The sequence below is a fragment of the Lissotriton helveticus genome, chromosome 7, assembly GCF_964261635.1.
Source record: "Lissotriton helveticus chromosome 7, aLisHel1.1, whole genome shotgun sequence".
Lineage (NCBI taxonomy): Eukaryota > Metazoa > Chordata > Amphibia > Caudata > Salamandridae > Lissotriton > Lissotriton helveticus.
Window position 1 is genome coordinate 1,828,242,703 of NC_136068.1, and position 12,675 is coordinate 1,828,255,377.

A 12,675-nucleotide genomic window follows, 5' to 3' on the forward strand; every position below is an offset into this window, starting at 1 on the left:
ACAAGTCAGTCGGAAAACAAGCATCCGGCTCATACTTTTCCCGGCTGGATCGCGTTCAGAGCTATTCCGTGCGAGATCAGAATCGGCCCCTTAGTTGTAAGTATGCCCATTTTTCAGGACACTCTTCCTGGTTCTTTCTACATGTACTACTGACTAGTAAACATAAGTGTGCAAGCATCTCCCTATAGAAAAGATAGTAAAGGTGGAGGTGGAGATTTACACTGGTAGTTTGTGAATAGCATTTGTAGTATTTTAGTAGTGCTATTGTGGTACAACTCTACATTCTACAAAAAACTGTTTGTGAAAAGGTCCAATAGCACTCTTGTAGTCTGTATGAGGTCAGTTTTTAACCATTCCATTGGAGGACTAGCGAAATCTGCAATGCATCACTGCAGACTTTGCCCTATATGTTCTGTAGACTAGCAGAAAACAAAAGTAAAGTTGAAAATTCCCTACAACACTTGTGAGGAGCACATGTGTTGACATTATATGTGTAGAATTATTAATACAGGTATATGGGATGTTTGAAAGTGCTTGCAAGGTGAGCGATTGGGTTTTAAAAGGGAATTTGTATCCTGTAACAGGCTCCTCTGAAATCAACGAACACACAGCAATATCTCCAGTGTAGTGATGTTAAATGATGATCATGTCACGTAGGTTCTTGTAGAAAGATGTATTTATTAATAAAGTTGACATGAGGTGGTAGTTCAAGATAGTAAGAGTAATTCCAAGGTAAATCCCCACCAGGAGCTGTAACCAGTCAGCTCAATCCTCAGCTCCCAACTGACTCTCCCCTCAGAACATAACATTCCAATCAGACATCTTGTGTGGTAACATTCTATTTGATGACATAGGTAAAACAACTAGAAAGCCAACATTACACATCTTCCCCTTTTATACATTTTGTAATTGCAATCAAAAGTTAAGATGTGAACAAAGCAATTACAAATAATAACCAGATATAAGGAAGATAAATAGAAACGGACGTAGGAATGGTTTATGTAAAAAGTGAACGGAAGGTACGAAGAGACGGGAGTAGAATTGGATACATACACAGTGAAGAAGGTAAACATAATCATAAAAACAGTTGACAAAAGAAGAAATGACTAGAACAATTACAGTAACATCTAAGAGGTGGAAAATCAAGCAAGATCAAAACCAAGAAGAATCAACAAAGAAAAATCAAGCAAGATAAGAAGCAAGAAGAATCAACAGAGAAAATCAAACAAGATTAGAACTAAGAAGAATGAATAGAAACTAAATGAAAATGCAAAAGACAACACATCTTCTCCCTAAAGGAAAAGAAGAAAACGAAAATAAGAGTATGGACACCAAACACAAAATTCACGGAATCAGCAAACACACCAATTGGCCAGACTGGTGTAAATGAGAAACAATGAACCGAGTAGTGAAAGGTAGAACCAAGTAAAGCACAAATATGAGAAAGTTAAAAGTGGAGAAAAAAAATGAACATTAACATCTAATAAGAGCTTGAACAGAAGAAAAGTTGCCAGCAAGAATAATAAATTCTGAATGAAACTGTAAAAACGGTTAGAAACTGGCATAATAAACATAAAACAGAGCTACTCGCATATAACACTGAGGAAAAGTTGTCAGAAAAAATGTATAGGTAGTGAAAAACTGGTATAATAATCTCTCAACAATATCACATGCATATAACCCTGAAGAAAAGTTGCCAGAAAGAATAATTAATTCTGAAAGAAACCTGTAAAACCGGGTGAAAAACTGGCATAGTAATCACATAACAGAATTACGTACATGTGACACTAAAAACTTTAAAGTAATAAGTGAATAATGACAATTCATGTAACGTACGTCTACATACATAAAAAGTTTTGAAAACCTTTGTGACAATTCATGTAACGCACGTCTACGCACATAAAAAGTCTTGAAAACCTTAATGACAATTCATGTAACGGACTTCTACGCACATAAAAAGTCTTGAAAATCTTTGCGCAAAGGAGAAAATTATAGAGCTCATATATAATCAATAAAATAACGTTTAGTGCACTGAACCTTTAAAACTGACGTCAGCAATCAATTAATAAACCGGTAAAATGTAGACAATACAGGTCCACTCATAAGAGAAACAGAACTATTTACTTTAAAATATTCTGTATACTAGAAAAAACATTGAAGAAGCAGAAAATAATTCACCAAATAATCACTTGTACTATGCATAGCTCATAAAATCCAATATACCAAATGGAGAACACCTGTGAGAATAATAAAATAAGAAACTAAAATAAATAAGGTAGTCACCGTTGACTATCATCCTCAAGAAAATGGTATAGAAGTGTAAGTTAATGATAGCTGTGAAATAAAACACCTGCGTCAATTTAAGAAGGTGCAACCTGAAGGAAAAAAAATATTTGCTGCCTCGCCCTGCAAACACAATAATTATGAATAGCTGAACTTCTGTAAAATATAAATGCCTTTGTGATGGTGTGCATGTCACCGAAAACATGCCTGACGTTGAAGTTGTTGTACTGCCATAAAGCATATAATTAAAATAGAACTCGCTATCAAAATAAATACCTGTCATGGTGTGCATGTCACCGAAAACATGCAGCGTTGAAGTTTTTGAAGTTGCACTAATGAAACACAGAAGAGAATGCAACAGAACAGTACCTGCGTTGAATAACAATGTGCAGCTAAGGTAATCCAAAATTGAGATTGAGGAGATTAACAATATCTTAATAACGTGGTTGGCAGCATAAATGAAATTCACGAAGGTCCGGTGGTGTAAGGCAAAATGGAGGCACGCAGGGCGACGGCAAGCCGGGTGGCTCAAGACGGGTTTGCGCTCCTTTAAGACTGTAGAGTGTTGGTACGTCATAATGTTACATCCAGACATCAATTTTAAAGAGATTTGTTTTTCAAAATGGCAAACTGAGGTTTAGCATACCGCGGCGCCAAGCCTGACTTTTTGTAAACAAACAAACGTAGTTTAAATTACCAAGAGATAGTGCCGATTTAAAGTAACATTTATTTTAACTGAAAGCTTTTGTATTTGGATGATTAATTGGTGCCGAAAAATCTCTCGTCGAACTGGGCAGCCTCTTTCTCACAGACCCACTTGTTTCTGTAGTTGCAGTCCTGAGGGTAGATCTCTCTGCTGCTGTAGGAACCACAGTCATTTCCGGGTTTGTGTGTCCTCACTGGTATGCTGTCAGAGAAACAGAAATAGATGAGCTAGCAAGCAGGATTGCCCTAATGCAGAATACTCTGTGACATTGTCATTGCTGTAAGTGTAGGTTTTGCAGGTTCAATCAACCCCTTGCATATTTTGGTGTTTCAAAACAAATATTATTTCTACAACTGGTTTGCAGTCTAAACAAATATTATTTGTATATCTTAGAAAATTATTCAAAGTGAAACCAAAAGGTTATGTTTTGGTTTGGAAATAGAGATCCATAGATTGAGAAACTACTGAAGGGAACTATTAATCTATGTCTGATGGTACAAGATAGAACATTCCAAAGCCTGGGAGTAGAAACCAAAAAGGGACTGGCAGCTTCACCTGATGCAGAAAGAGGACATTCGAAACATCTGTAGACGGCATATGACGTATTGGTTTATAGGGTGAAAATCTGATCTGTGTCTCAGTAAAGCATGATCAATTATCGGAAGTATGGTAAGCAGCCGGGCAGTGTGACCAAAAATTTGCTAATGGCAGTTGTCACTTTTGCCATAACTCCATGTTACAAGCGTAATGCGGATTGACCAAAACTCCACTTACTACACCAGCGGAGCGGAATCTATTGCCCAGCCTTAATATCAAAGCATAGTTTTATATTGAAACAATATCTTTCCAGTACAGAACCTATGCTAAACATCAGATGATCACCCTTGCACTAAGGTAGTAAGGTGCAAGAGTTTGTGAATAATGCCTGGCTGCCTAGAGTCCACTTGAGCAAAGGAGACAGAAAACAGCACCATATCTTAGTGAATATGGTGCTGCTTTTCTCTCTGCCTTTGGTTGCTGCTCTTCTTTCCACCAAAAGTTACTAAATGTTGCCATTTGTGTTGAGACAGTACATTTGGGATGTATTACTTATATTAGTTTCATTTGTGCAACAACTCCTGCATAGTGTTTTAATGGTAAGGTCACCATTTAAAGAACGATGGGCTTATTACAAAAAATAAAGAAATATGTTGAAAATTGATTTGTGCATTTTCCACAATTTTGAGAGAAAAATGATATTAATAGATCAAGAATATCAGTAATGTTGCTTCTTTGCAGAGAAATGTGGTGCCCTTTAACAACATGTTTACATGTGGAATAAAATGCATGGCACAGCTACAACATTTTGCCCCCCATGTCATTCTAAGTTTACTGTAATATAACTACTACTGATTGCGGTAATTTGCACAATGCTCAAATAACAGAAATGTGCTGTGATCTCTGAAAGATGGCCTAAATGTTTACGGACATTGTGTTTCAACCTGTCTCTTTTTCATATTTTTTTTCTCTTTCAATCTTTACTTCCTTCTTCTGTTGTCTTTGATCTGTGTCACTAATCTTATCACCATGATAAAAAAAATTCTGTACACCATGCTCATGCCCCTAGATCAGAATTAGGAGCTGAACACGACCCAGTTGTGAATCTCATTTTGAGCACAAATTTCTATTTGCTCCCAAAATGGAGTTATGCGTGCCCAGAAATCCTGGGTGCTTTTCCCCGTGGTTTTCAGCTTATGAAACCAGTCGTGGCTAGTGTTGAGGCAAACATGCGGGCTGGGTGGTAGGGAGGGGACCTTTTTGTTTTTAAACGTACCTGAATCCCGCCTCATCGCCGCTCTTCTGGCTCCACTGCAGTCACAGGCCAGAGAGCTCTGCGTCCAATCCTGACACTGCCCCCACAGCCTGACAGCAGCATCAGGAGTGGCATGAGGGTCTTCAATTTAAACTCCTAGGGAGACTGGGAGCTTGTGCCCGCTGTTTCCAACCTGGCAACTCAGCTCAGGGCTGGAGACAGCTTCAGTGCACATGACGGTTAGGCCATCATGAGCACTGATAACAGTGCCCACCACTCCCCCTTAGTGCCTGTCATCCCAAAATAAAACTATAATAAACATGGATTGTTTTTATTTTATTTTTCAAGTTTTGCAGCTGTGCTGCTTGGGGCGGGGGGGGGGGGGGGCTGGGCAAAACTCCTCCGCCATGAAACCTTACACAAAAGATGCCTATTGCACATGCTCTAATGAGGTGTAACATATGCTATTAATACCAGACCACCCCTACTTAATTGGGTCAAAATTTTACAACTACTAAATTGTGAACCTCACACAATTGTCAATTTGCGTGTTGATAATTTGCACCCGTTTTTTGTGGCCCGATTAAGATTGCATTGTTAGATATTGAAAGAGAAGTGAAGGAGACAGAGTTGGAGATTGAGAGACACTGTAGTACTGCTGAAATCACAGCTGTTTGAGTGTGTCTTAAAAGGGCCACGCGGTACATTAAAATATGTACAAAAGTATTTGGAACACCTCAGATACCTGACTGTACTGTTAAAGGGACTCACAAAAAGTCTGAAAACCCAAAGAGTTTTCCTCAGACAAACCTAAGTTCCACAATGTCTACAGTTTAGTCATAAAGTGAAAAATATCATGTTATTTATGCCAATTGCCAGTAATGGAATGAATGCTTATTTTTTTATTTTTTTATAAACATTTTCATTTGCATTTTATTATAGAAAAGCATTACAATCATGTCATCTTCGGTCATCACTCCCATCCCTTCCACCCTCCACCCATCCAGCATCACAGCATAAATCCCATCCCTTTCAAACAACCCGAGTACTTTCTGTAAAGCTCTTTGCCAGTTCGAATCTTTGTGTCCCATACATTCCCTCGTTCGGTGCCTTTGTTCCCCCGTGCCTCTATGTCCCTTGTGTCCTATTTCAGAGCCCCCCATCCAGTCCATGGTATCGTCTCCATTTGCCTCACACTCTGCCAAACTTCTTGTGGCATCCTCTTGCCTTATAGGTGACTCTTTTGGCAGCCATGTAAGAATCTAGCTCTCTTCTCCATTCGTCCAGCTGCGGCGGTGCATCCGCTCCCCAGTGCCTGGCTATGTCCCTCTTAGCTGCCGCCAGGGCCAAGACCAGAAAGATCAGTAGGGGACGGGTGAGATCCACATCATTGGTCATACCCAGCAGGACCAATTTAGGATCCAGCTGTAGGGGGGTCTCAAGCATCTCGCCCAGTTCACTCAGTACCTCCTCCCAGTAGATCTGAATCGCCGGGCTGGACCAGATGGTATTGTAGAAGTCACCTCCGGTACGGCTGCACCTCAAGCATCGCGTGTCTCCAGCCCTACCCATTTTATGCAGTCGCACTCTATCGTAGTATGTCCTATGGAGAACATTGTATTGGATGAGTCTTAACCTGGATTTAATAGCTACCTCTCTGGGGTGCATTAATACCGTATCCCAGTCTACATTATCCATTATCCATTTCCCCCACTTCGCTCTCCCACTTCCTTCTGAGGTTACCCATGTCGTCAGTCATGTTATTCATCAACGTTCTATACGTGAGTGATACCGCCCTTTCCGGGATTTGTTCCTGTAGCAGCCGGCCCTCAAGAGGCGCATATTCTGGAAGTGTTTCCAGTTGGATCTTCTCCGCTCGTCACGCATGGCGCAGCTGTGCATACTTAAGATATTGCGTGTGATGCAGACCAAATCCCTTCCTTAGTGCTTGAAAGGACTTCAGTTCCCCCTAGCTATTACGTCCCCTAGTGTTGAGATCCCTATGTCATCCCATCTCTGGAACCCCTTCAATTTATGCAGTTCCGTCAACCAAGCACAGTGCCACAGCGGTGTCTGGCGGGTAGGCTTTTTCTCCCACTCAGTACTCTTAGTTGCTCTGCTCCACGTCGCCAGGGTAAGCCTAGTGGCCGGGAGCAGTCTCGCCCTCCCTCCACCCCCATATGGATAATATGTACAGGGTCGATTGGCCATGCTGTGCCGTTCGAGGGCGTATGTGGGGTGGTCGGCCGGGGCATAAAGCCAGTCGTTAACCGGGGCTAGGTGTGCCCAGTAGTAAGCCTCAAGATTCGGAAGTGAAATCCCTCCACTATACTGATGGCGTTGTAGGGTGGTCAATGCAATTTGCGGCTGTTTTCCCAGCCACAGGAAAGTTCTAATTTCTGCGTTTATTCTCTCAAACACCTTTCGTGGAAGAGGGTAGAACTTGTTTTGGAGTGCATACAGGAACCTCGGTAGCGTTATCATTTTAAACATGGCCGCTCGTTATAGTATAGTAAGAGGGAGCAGCCGCCACTGGTTTGCGTCTTCTATAAGGTTCTGCACTATCCGTTCTATATTCTGTTCGTAGCACCTGCAGCTATCCAGTGTCACATATACTGCACTTGTTGTTTGCAGCCTTCCTGGCAGAACTGTCCACTGTTCCTGCCCCCGGGGGTCGTAGAGGACCGACTTGTGCCAGTTTATCTGATACCCCGCATGGGCCCCATACTGTTCCACTTCCGCAAACAGTGCCGGAATCGTTGCTTCCGGTTGTGTGATGTATAGGAGGACAACATCTGCGTACAGTGATATATTTTCCTCAGCGGAGTCTGTCGACCCCAGTCTGAAACCTTTAATGCCCACTGTTAAAAGTTAGGCTGAAAACCGTCAACATTATCGGCGCCCTCTTGCTCTCCTTAAACCTTTTGTGCGCGTAAAACAGCCGCCATTTTTGGACACCATGGCTTCCCTGCTCTCGCCGAGAGCCAGCGCGTCTCTCTCTCTCTCTCCTAACTTCGCTGGCAACCCCCCCCTGCTTGCACCTGCCTTGAGTCATAAACCCCTCTTCGGCGCTGCTCTGCCCCAGGCCCTCATCCTGTTCCCAGCGCGACACCTCCCTGCTTCCCCGTCATGACCTCCGGCCCTTTTTGATGCAAACCCCTTTTCCCCGTGTGCCCGTTTGTCTTCCCCGTTCCCAGGCCGACACCTAGCTCTGCCGATACCAATCTCTTGCCCCTCCCCCTACAATAGGAAGCTTCCCTCCTCAAAGGACCCCCGAGATGATCAAAGCCCCCCCCCCATCCCACGAGATCCGATCGAAACCCGCACACTCCGTGAATCGGCGGAATACCCAGCTGCGCAATGATCATCACCTGTTGTGAACGGGGCGGGGACTTCCACTGTAGCCTTGCATGGGAACGGGCTGGGAAGGGGGGATTCTGAGGATGTCTTTCCGTACATCAAAGTATCAACGAGAATGTGTTACATGTAATAAAGAGATCAACTTGTGTATAAGAGGCCAGGCCTCCGGGATGCAGTTAGAGCACCTCAGAACGATACCTTCTGTCCGTTTTCGTTGTGTTCTCCTCCGGAGCGAATAAAAACCTTGTTTCCTGCCTTCCAGTCTCCAGCGCCTGCCTCTTCAATAGTTTAACTTCTTTGTGGGTTCAAGAGGCGACATCGCCGGGCAATAATTAAGGATCTTATATTCTGGTTGGTAGTGCCCCCCAGTTTGTATTTTTCCACAATTGGCGTCCCAAGCGTGGGGCCCATCAGCGACCCATGGATCCAGTGGGAGAGGTCCTGACGACAAAGTGAACGACTGCAACGATCGGGAACGCGTCTGTCCGATAGACCCTCGTCTGACAGCCGATCATCCGAACTTCACTGGTTCCGAACAGACCTCTCTCGAGTGATCTACGGTCCTGACTGGGAACCATCAGGAGTGCCGCGAGGATAACGAAGAAGAGAGGACGATCGGGCGCTGGATTCAGAAGTCAGGAAACTGTCCATGCGGTCCGGGTAAGGTCGTGTTACCACGACAAATTGCGAAAAAATTGCTTGATTGCTTGTTTGTTAAATACTAGTATTGCTCTTTTTGTTTATTTGGAGATTCACTGTCTGCAAACAGAGAAACAACAGGCTCTCTCTTTGCAAGCAGTGGAGGATAGGTAGGGCAGACAACCGTGCTTATTTTTCTCCCCCACTCAATAGTCACCTGAAACTGAGCTGTTGTTCACAAACTATTGTTTCCTGGAGATTCCCTGTCTACAAAAAGGGAAGAGACCACCCTTTTTGCAGATAGTGAAAAGGGTAGGTAACGCAGATCTTTGCGGACCTACTCATTCTCCCCATTGTTATTTATCGGTCTTTTGTTATCTTGATCTATGAGGGATTCACTGTCTGCAAACGGAGAAACAAAGGTCTCTCTCTTTGCAAGCAGTGGAGGATAGGTAGGGTAGCAGCCGTGCTTATTTTTTTCTCCCCCACCCTATAATTGCTTGAAACTGAACTGTTGTTCGCAAAATTATTGTTTCCTGGAGATTCCCTGTCTGCAAACAGGGAAGAGACCACCCTTTTTGCAGATAGTGAAAAAGGTAGGTAACGCAGATCTTTGCGGACCTACTCATTCTCCCCATTGTTATTTATTGGTCTTTGGTTATTGTGATCCATGAGGTATTCACTGCCTGCAAACAACGTAGAATAGAAATATTCTGTCTAGTCTTTGCACCTAGTGATAAGATAGGCAGTGCTGACTTTTTAGTCCCTCGTTACGAGCCGTCATGTCTGTCTTCTCCCCACTGATTAGTAGCCTGTTTAGCCCGGACCGCTTATTAGAGATGGACCATCCAGCCCCACTGGAAGGCACCCCTAATAAGGACATGTTCATGAAGCATGGATTGACCGCTATTGCCTATAGTAAACTATGGCATAAATATACAAAACAGGGTCAAGAAAGTCAATGGCCCCTGATAGGATCCTTCGATGATGATAAAATAAAAATGCTAGAAACTGCCCTAGGTAAAAACAAGACAACACCTACTATGCTTGATAGCTTCGGCATGTGGCGAAAAGAAACTGAACAGCGTAAAAAGAAAACTGAGAGTAGGTTGGAAAAAGAGCTGCAAAAAGCAGCCCACCTAGCTGCTCAGAAACTAAAAAAGGAGATAGAGGAAAGAGAGAAAGCTAAACAGAAACTAGAAAGGGAAACGCCAAGCCAGTGTCCGGTTAGAACCCCCTCCATGCTCTACCCTGATTTACCCTCGAAACGACAAGCCAATGAGGACCTGCTGTTAGGTCCTCCTATCATCTACATGCCCCCTCCATACGCCCCTTCTCGGCCCTTGGCGCAGCACGCGCCACCCCCAGGTACAAACGAAGGTACCGCCGCAGCGTCGGCCCCAATGGCCTCTGTGCCAGCCGAACCCCTTGTATTAAAACCCGCATCAACGACAACGTTAGACGAGCATGAGACTCGAGGAGCTGGCCTTGCAAGAACAAACAGGCTAGACAAAGATGAGCGAGCGGGGATCGACAAAATAGCAAGGACACTGGTAGAAAGGAAGGATGATGAAGAGTACATCACAGATATGTTCAGCTCGTATACAGGGAGTCGCAGGCGACATTTTACCGTACGACTGTGTTATCATGTCTTGAATGCATACGAGGACCGATATCGAGACAAAGGTCCCGAGAGCCTAAGGACTCTGTACCGGAAGGTCGATATCGGGGATGAGGGCGAGTGTGATGTGTCGGACCTCCTTACGCGTACGCTTGAGGTTTTCCGCCACCTCACTGAACGAAAGCCGGGAGCTAAATCCGCGGCCCCCGTAGCGACCGAACCACCAACCGAGCTATCTAACACCATGATGCCGATACGTGAGGCTGCCCCTTACTGGGTTCCCCCTCGAGGTACAGGGACTCACGATGATGCAAACAACCAAGATGCAAAGGGAAGGGTAGTATACAACTGGGTCTACCAGCCATGGGACCGGCAAGAGATACTGACATTCCGGAAATCTCTACCCGACCTACGTAAAAACCCCACTGCCTTCTATACTGAATTGGGTACAGCCCTGGGTTCAACTATCATGACCCTGGCTGACATCGACTTGTTCTTCGGGTTATGTCTACCAGCTGATGTGTGGAAGCAAATCCGGAAAGTCGACCACCTTGAGCTGTTCGGACATACCTGGCCACAACTCGATGACTTGGACAAACAACGGGGACCAGGACAAAAGCCGTTGAAATCCATTCTAGACCTCCCAGATAAAATTGTAGAGAAATTAAAAACCCTAATCCCAGAAAAGAAAGTGGACTGGTCGATAGTAACAGCCTGTCGCCAAAAACCCCAGGAGGATGTATCGGAATACTTCTCCCGGTTTGAAACGGTGTTCTCCGATTACAGCGGCCAGGACATGACCACTGCAACCGGACACCATCTGTTTGTCCAGAATTATGTTAAGGGCCTATCATTGGACATCTCCCAGAAACTACAGGCCAGCGAGAGTAGTTGGGCAGCCTCCAAACCTACAGCGATTCTCCAAATGGCCCAATATTATGAGCATCAGAAAAATGAAAACGATAGGGCGACAGAGAAAAAGAAGAAAGACTTAAAAGAGAGGGTGATGATTGCTAAACTGCAAGGGGTAACTATAGGACGAGACCAATACCGGGGAAACTACCAGACAAACGTCCCTAAGACTGCATTTCCCCAGGACCGCACTCTGACTCCCTACAGTGGACGCACAGACCTTAGAGATGACCAGTGCGCTTTCTGCAAAGGGACTGGCCATTGGAAATCCCAGTGCCCAGTTCTCCTGGAAATGATCAGGAACAGAGACCCCAGGGATGTAGCAAACGGACCGAGACCTAAGGGACCACAACGAGGGCCCCCAAATGACGCGACTAATGACAGATCAAGCAGACCGAATACGTTCGATCGACCCAGACAGAACCAATATCAACAATCTGACTATGACGACACTCACACCTTTGCATAGGACAGCCAAGGGCGAGGGAGGGATCCAGTCGAGCTCTATGTTGACCAGCAGGGCCCTTATGTCACTGCTAAGGTCCTGGGTACCAAGTCTCCATTTCTGGTAGACACTGGCGCAACACGTAGTGCGTTATCTAAACGACTGATTCCAAGGGCACCCTTGTCTGGCTCACTCATAACATCGACAGGTTTCGATGGAACGCCCTCCACCAACCCTTTGTCTGCCCCGATTCTCTTTGACGTAGAAAACAACACCACCGACACCACGTTTTTGCTTTCCTCCAATAGCCCTGACGCCATTATGGGACTTGACTTACTGAAACACTTCCGAGCGACGATTAGGTGTTCTCAAGATGGAGTTCGAGTGTTTCTTTACGACAACCCCGTTCTGCTTAAACATTGTTCCCCCCGACACATGTTTTCCATCACCGACGTCGACGCGTCCCTGCTTGACACCCTACCTCCGTATCTGTGGGCCAAAGCGGATTCGGACGTAGGGCGTATGTTAATTGACCCAGTGCACATTACTGTCCGACCAGACGCAACACTCCCAAAACTCCCACAATATCGGATATCGCCAGAGGGCGAGAAGGCATTGGTAATGATTATCCAGTCACTGATAGACGCAGGAGTGGTAGAGGAAGTGGTTAGCAACGTTTGCAACAGCCCTATCTTGCCCATTATCAAGAAGCAGGGAGAGGGAGATGAGAAAGCATACCGTTTCATCATCGACCTCCGAGAGATCAACAAAGTGGTGGTACCCCAGTACCCTGTGGTCTCAGACATCACCACCATCCTGACCTTGATTCCATCCACTGCCACCACCTTTTCCGTCATCGACCTCAAGAACGCATTCTTCTCCATCCCCATCCACCCAGACAGCCGATATCTCTTCGG

General features: G+C 44.8%; 1 protein-coding gene across 1 annotated transcript in view; it reads right to left on the minus strand.

Moving 5' to 3' along the window:
• Positions 1 to 2,990: 2,990 nt before the first annotated feature.
• Positions 2,991 to 12,675, minus strand: part of LOC144767738 (C-type lectin domain family 12 member B-like) — a 113,582-nt gene continuing 103,897 nt past the window's right edge. Inside the window, exon 7 of the mRNA XM_078651124.1 lies at positions 2,991 to 3,190. Coding sequence (XP_078507250.1) covers positions 3,043 to 3,190 — 148 coding nt within the window. The 3' untranslated portion in view covers positions 2,991 to 3,042. The remainder of the gene's footprint in view (positions 3,191 to 12,675) is intronic.